This window comes from Penaeus chinensis, chromosome 37 (genome assembly GCF_019202785.1).
Source record: "Penaeus chinensis breed Huanghai No. 1 chromosome 37, ASM1920278v2, whole genome shotgun sequence".
Classification (NCBI taxonomy): domain Eukaryota; kingdom Metazoa; phylum Arthropoda; class Malacostraca; order Decapoda; family Penaeidae; genus Penaeus; species Penaeus chinensis.
The window spans coordinates 10,921,388-10,928,887 of NC_061855.1; the positions used below are offsets into that span (position 1 = coordinate 10,921,388).

Consider the following 7,500-nt stretch of genomic DNA (forward strand, 5'->3'; position numbering starts at 1 on the left):
AGTGATGTCTGACGCATCAGTGGTAGGGGTGTGGGTAGCTGTAGGAAGTCGTAGTGGCCACTTTACTTCTTGCTGAAGTCGATTTGAATATATCCAACACCTTAGGCATCACTGAGGGTATTGTGGGACGAGAATACTTTATCTTTGTGGCCACAAAAGTAAGTAAACTGCCCTCCCGATCTAGTTACCTGTGTTGTATGGTATCACCTCTGTGTGATTCAGGAACCCTATAAGGCTTTCCTATTTTCGGCAAGACAGTGTCCTAGACAATATTGTATTGAACATCTTCCTGCAATCTGTTGAAAGTACCAGGGGTTTTGCTGAAATGTCACAGGTCATGCTTAGCCTTTTAGATTAATTGATGATTGAAGGCTATTCTAAACCGAAGTGTATACTCATGGATACTGCCTACCTTCATTGTGGTATTGATCATTATATGCAATTCTTCCAGAGAAGGGTCCTTAAGCATTTAGGCATCTAAGCACATTAACCCAAACCTTGGGATGAAAGGGCATGCAATGCATCTCTACTTCTCCTTAAATTTGCGGACGTTGGGGATATGAAGTCTCCTTCCTTGAAAGTGTGTATGAAGGGGAATTAAAATGCTGATTTAAATTTGTTGGATGGAAACGAGGCTTAACATGCGATGATGTTTGGTTTGGAAGAAGAATCACCTGCACACAGGATGGAAAATGGAAAAAGTCATGCTAGAGTCATGACAATGGAAGAGTGGTCTTCAAATGGACATTGTTCAAAAGGAGCTGCTCTTAGAAGCTCCTTTATCACAGGAAATTATTCTCTTTTTATTGCCTTTACATGTACATCAATTCTATTAGTCCCTCCAATATCATTTGATGGTATCAATAGCAGAACTAGTCCTTCTAAGTGCATCTGACATTTGTTGGGAATTGCAATGCAGATACCCAGGAGATAGGTCTGGCTGCTTTTGTTGGTGCACTCTTTGAGATTCCTAGCTTTCTAATTAGAATCTGAGTTGTAAAAAGCAACTCGGCCTTCTGTTTAGCAACATTATCAATCTCAAGTATTTAGGTCGAGGGGATAGTCATTTGGTAGGGATTTCTTTTCCAGATCCAATATAAGGTAGATGAAAGGGGACACTCTTGTTGCTCAAGCAATCCTCCACTTTGGAAGGCCATCAAAAAAAACAGTGCATCATTGTCAAAATGAAGATGTCTTAAATGACCAGCTGGGAATATTGCAACTTGTTGACTATCTGTTGATGTATGATTAGTCCATCATACATATAAGAACTGTAGTAGAACACTACTTACTGAGCATGTTCTAAACTTTTTCAGGGATGTGTTTGGCACACAGTCCTCATGCTTATGGGTGTTTCATGCTCAGGGTGATGTAGAGCAATGCTGTGGTAGCTTAGCGTTAAGTGCTTTGCATGTATTCTTGCTTACAGCTGCCATCGCTGGCTAGCCTGGTGCGAAAAGGGAGCAGCTATGCATAAGACTCCCCTGCTAGCTCATAGCCTCTCCATCATCAAGACTTCTACATTGCCACCTCGAGGCCACCCATGGAAACTAGGCACCTTGCAGTCCTAGGCTGAACTATGGAGGTTCTTGGAGCAGCAGGAGGCCCTAAAAGTACAGTCATGACCCATCAGCATGTGGACGCCCTGGCTTCGTACTAACTCCTGCCCCCATGCCCCCTGGGGTTAATGGGTGGCTGTGGTGTGGCAGGCCTTGCCAATCTGCCTCCCCAAGATTAGCTAACTGGCAGCAAAACTTATAGATGTTGGTGCTGGGGGGGAGGGCTAACGTCCCTCCTACCCCGCAAGTGAGTCGGGCTGTAAGTCCCACTGGGTTGGCAACCGCTGGGACTCGGTCAGGGGACGCGGTTACCCGTCATCCCATCTGCATTCCGTCGGCCGCTAACCTGGAGTATGGCTTGTGGGTCAAAGCGCATGGGACCCCCACAGGTGGATTATGGGACCTGCAGCCAGCCAACCCTCTCTATATGGGGCGGCATCGGTGAGGGTGGTAGAGGTGGTGTCTACCTGGAGTGACTGTCCATTCTTTGCAACAGGACAATCAGTTAGCACTACGGTAAGGGAGCTGAAGCAGCAAGAATAGCCTCCTTTTCTGGGACTTTGTTAAGTCCTAGAAATTGAGGATTTCTGGCTCCTGGTATCAGCGTTCTGACCTGCATCAGTGAACTTGGTAAAGCAATAAGGTAATGTGGCCAAGGAGATTGACCACATCTTCATTAGCACTCGATGGAGGATCCTCCATATCTGCAGGGTGTATCAGAGCGCCGAGTTCTGTGGAATTGATCATAATTAGTTATGACTACTCTCTGGGTCTGCTTCAGAACCCCCTGTCGCTCAAATGAACACCTTAAGGTGTTTCATGTGACCAGACTGAGGGAGGATGAGAGTTTCCAGGGTTTGCTGAAGCTATCTCTGGTCGTTTTGCAGCACTCAGGGGCCTGACGGACTCTGTTCTTTTGTGGGACACCTTTAAGTCTGAAACGCTCAATGCAACCCAAAAATCGAATGGTGAATGCCCAAGAGCAAGACAGAATTTCATCTCACAGGAGACACTGGAAGCCACAGATGCTTGTCAGGAGATCACAACTTGCATTGTTCCCTGGTGCGCAGGACTAGGTCACTGCTGAGAAGGGACAAGGAACAGTTTATCAGGAATCTTGCAGAGTAGGTTAAAAGCAATTTCCTTGTAAATGACCTTCATCCTGCCTACCAAGCCCTGAGAAAGCTGAACTCCAAGCCCTCCTCACAGACGACTGCAGTCTGCTCAACAAGTGGCCAGATGATCTCAGATCCTGATGGGGTACAGGTGCATTAGGCTGAGTATTTTGAGCAGGTGTACCAGGCTGATCCACCAACAATTAACTAGGATGCAGGTAGTGTTAAGATTCCTTTGCCAGACACACTCATCAGCAAGTGTCTGCAGCATCCCAGCTGAACTGTTAGAAACTTAACTGGATAAACTATGCCAGGGGAGGGGAAAGGGGATCGGTGGGACTGCAGCAATCACCGAGGCATTACACTACTCAGTATACCGGGCGAGGTTCTTGCCCACATCCTTCTGAGACTTATTAGAGACCACCTGCTGAGGCACCAGAGGCCGGAGCAATCTGGATTCACTCTTGGTAAGTCCACACCAGACCATATCCTGGTGCCTCAAGTCATTGTAGAGTACCATCGTGAGTTCGGATGTGGGCTGATATCGTGCATCGCGAATCCCTCTGGGAGATCCTGAGGTTAAGAGGAATTCTAACAAGGGTTATTGGATTAATAGCAAGCCTGTATACTGACACTGAAAGTGCTTTAAAGTGTGGTGGGGGCCTGTTGAGCTTCTTCCCTGTTAGTTCAGGTGTGAGGCAAGGCTGTGTTTTTGCTCCAACACTTTACAACACTTGCATGGACTTGATACTGGGTAGAGCTGCTGTCCAAAGTCACTGAGGAGCAAGTCTTGCAATATCAAGATTACAGACCTTGACTTTACTGATGTTGATGCTATTCTATCTGAATCTCTGAAAACCCTTGTAATGGCTCTTGATGCATTTTGCAATGGAGCAAAGCCCCTGGGGTTAGAGGTCTCCTGAACCAAGACCAGGATTTTGGGGGCCTGCTAGATCCTGTGAGAACATCAAGGTCACAGAGAGCTTTATATATCTTGGTAGTGCAATTCACGACTCCAGGCTGTCAGACCAGGTTGTCAGTAGATGGAATGCCCTGGCTGCAGGGGTCATGAAATCTTTTGACAAGAGTATTTGGAGATGCCTGTACAGAAAGACCAAGCTATGTGTCTTCAAGGCCCTGATACTGCCAATTTTCCTCTATGGTAGTGAAACCTTGCCACTATCTTGTACTTTGGAATCTCGTCTAGATGCCTTTTGTAACAGACCCTTGCGCCTGATCATGCGAAACAGTTGGCGGAACAATGTGTCCAACCAATGGTTGCACCATAAAATTGGTACTAGACCTGTTACTTTCACAGTCCGCAATCACAAACTCAGGCTGTACAGCAACCTGGCTTGTTTCCCACAAGATGATCCTGTCCACCAGGTTGTTTCTGTTCGAGACAACCCTGGGTGAAGGAGGCCTGTGGGACTACCTAGGAAGTGGCTTAGACAGATCGATCAAACCTGCCGGCTGGCGTTAGCTCCCCACTGATGATGATGATGACAGTCTTCACCATCCCAGGAAAAGGATCAAGCGGTGTATGTCTCAAGCATATCTTTCGTAATTTCCGATGTCTCTTGAGCCATAAGAAACAATAGCCCAGGAAGGGGATCTGATGGATGTGAGAATGATTCCAAATTAAAATACACAGCCATGTTTATGCAGTTCTGTTAATGAAATACCTTGGGCGTAGGAAACCCCAAGATTCTGAAGACAGCTGTGTTGTGAACCTAGATATCTCTTCAGTTTCTGAATGTAGCACAGAATTGTTTACTGATGTAGTATGTTGTAACTACATAGGTAAAGCATGAGGCTGACGAGAGGACAGTAATTTATGACAGTCATGCCTGGACTCTTTGAAGAGTGTTAGCTCCTAGGCCTTTTGAAAGGTAGCAGGAAGATGATGATCACCGATCTCGTCTTAAAGATTCAACACCAGAAGACTGATCCTTAAGTCGAGTAATGAGCTCTCCTATAAATAAAGATACCGACTGCTAAATGTATGAGTGAACACTATCCTGCTTCACCTTTTTGCTAATGTGAAACCGCGATAACACTCCCTGAAAGCTGATAACTGACAGTGACCGTTAAAATCCCCTGCCACTGATGCTGTTGAAGACATGTACTTGATTTTTTTTTTTTTTTTTTTTTTTTTTTTTTTTTTCTATGTTTGCTAATGAAACAGGCTCTAAGGTTATCAAGACCTTTCTGACATTATAAAAATCACATGGTAAAGGGTTGTTATACAAAGTGCTTTTGCGGCATAACACGTTTTTGAGCATACCGAATTCCACTGAAGATATCAATGGCACGTCATGTGACTGTTAGTCCCATTAAAATTTGGAGTTGACAAGATCATATCAGGCAAGGACTTGTGCAAAAACAGTACACAGAGAATGACCATCACCCTCAGTAAAAGCTCTACACGATAGCACAACATGGTGAGCGATGGGGACTTCTCGGTCTTCTTTCCCCGACAAATGAGAGAAGGAAGAAGGAAATAATTAATTTTGCATATGATATGACCATATGCATATAAGTGAAATATGTTTTAGAACATGAGTCAGGTCTCATGATAGAAAAAAAATAATAACACAAGGGTAACGAATCAACTGTCAGCCACAACATATGTCAAGGCGTGTACATCAGCCACCAAGAACTGACACGTCATTGGCTAAAGCGTGAGGTGCAGTGGCAAGTGTGAAGCATGAGGGTCACAAGGCAAGAGTAAGAACCCGCTCAGACCGTGCTACGTTAAAGATATTCATCCTTTCTATCAGACGCTCTAGACCTTTTGTCTCGAGAGGGAGCGAAGAGTGGCTGTATGAATTCTGTGTGGGTGATGTCTAAGATTCTGTGCTCTAACCCAACGCGCATAGACGAGGCAGTTTGAAAAAGAAAGAGAATATTGCACCGAGCTGATGGCCCTGGGCGACAGTCTACTACTGCCCTAACCTCATATAATGATGGAGCGAAGTAGAGGAACATGAAAAGAAATTGTAGTTCCATTCATGTTAGGAAATGAGTAACCATAACGAAGAGAATGAGTGCAAGAAAAAGGGCTGGAAAAGTAGTCAAACATATGAACCATCAAAATGCAGAAAATAAAGCAAACTATGTGCTCTGGGTAAAATAGAGAACGATACAAAATATATATAAATACAATGGAAAACAAACCGGCAAGAAAGGCTGAAGTGAAATGAAAACAGTGACCGACTATGAGACAAAGTAAAGAGAAAATACACGACTGGAAGGGGAAAAGGGGACGAATAGGAAGAGAAACGCTTCAAGAAAAACAGGGATAAAACAGAAGGAAAAGCACGGAAGTCAAAAAAGTGTATCCTTCTCATTTGGCGAAAAATAAAGGAATGACGCTTCTCAGCGAGTATACTCCTAGAAAACTTCGAAGGAATATTTCCTGCAAGCGTTTTTTGTTTCTTGTTTTCTTTCTTTCTTTCCTTTTTTAATGCTTGTGGCGTCCCTGGAACTTTGTTTCGACGGTATAAAACATGTCACTGTGATTTTTAGGTGTAATTGTACACCCTTAATACTGCATCTGCAGTGCCAATGCTAATCACGAGAAAATTAGGGCTACAATAGTTGATATTCTTAACAACGGTAATGTTTGTAATTACAAAGATAACAATTAAGTATTACTATCAATAATGGTAATATTGATGATAATAAGATTAAAAGTAATAATAATAAGATTAAGGATAATAATAATAATAACAGTTATTAAAAAAAAGGTAATATAATGATAATAACAGTTATGAAAACAGTAATAACAATAACTAATAATGATGATGATAACAATAGTGAAGTAATAATAATGATGATATGAACAATACTAGTAATAATGATAATGATAGTAGTAATAATATACATGATAATCATAAAATGGACGATAATGATAACAATAATAGTAATAATGATAATAATAGTAGTAGTAACGATAATGATAATATCAATGATAATGAAAGTAGAAATAAGATAATACTGATAATAATGATGAAAAAATAATGATGATATTAATTAAGATAAATAATAATCATGGTCATGATGATAATAATAATAGCAATAAGAATAACGATGATAATGTAATAATAATAATAAGAAGAAGAAGAAGAAGAATAAGAATATTAATACCAATGATAATATGATGATGATAATAATAATAATGATGATAATAACAATGGTAATAGTAATGACAAGAATGATAATGATTACAATAACATTGGTAATAATAATAATGACAATGATAACAATAATAATAGTAATAATGACGATAATACTATTAATAATAATCACAATAATGATGATAATAATAAAGATAGTTCCATCAGTAATAATGATAATAATAATAATAATAACAATAATATTTATAGTGATTATTACCATAATATCATACGGCAACAGCGACAAAATAGTCATATAAATGTTAATGATATATATAACAATAATGATTTTTAGAAAATCTAAAATTGAAAAGAAAATGAAAATGCTACTACTAATAATCATAATAATCATGATAATGGTAATAGTGATTATGATAATAATAATAATAATGATAATGCTTATAATGATGATAATAATAATAATAATAATGATAATCATAGCAATGAACATAAAAAGAATGATCATAGTACTAATAATGATAATAACAATTATGATAATAATGGTAATAATAAAGATAATAATGACAATAACTATGGTGGTAATGATAACAAGGATAAAGGTGATAACATTGATAATAATTAAAATGATAACAGCAGTAATAATGATATTAAGATAATATTAATTATGATGATGATGATGATAAT

At 40.3% G+C, this 7,500-nt stretch overlaps 1 protein-coding gene across 1 annotated transcript in view; it reads left to right on the forward strand.

Annotated features, from left to right (window-relative positions):
• Positions 1–5,384: 5,384 nt before the first annotated feature.
• The window catches only part of LOC125045292, an 11,257-nt gene continuing 9,141 nt past the window's right edge, over positions 5,385–7,500 (forward strand). The window contains exons 1-2 of the mRNA XM_047642498.1: positions 5,385–5,404; positions 6,240–6,295. Coding sequence (XP_047498454.1) covers positions 5,385–5,404; positions 6,240–6,295 — 76 coding nt within the window. The remainder of the gene's footprint in view (positions 5,405–6,239; positions 6,296–7,500) is intronic.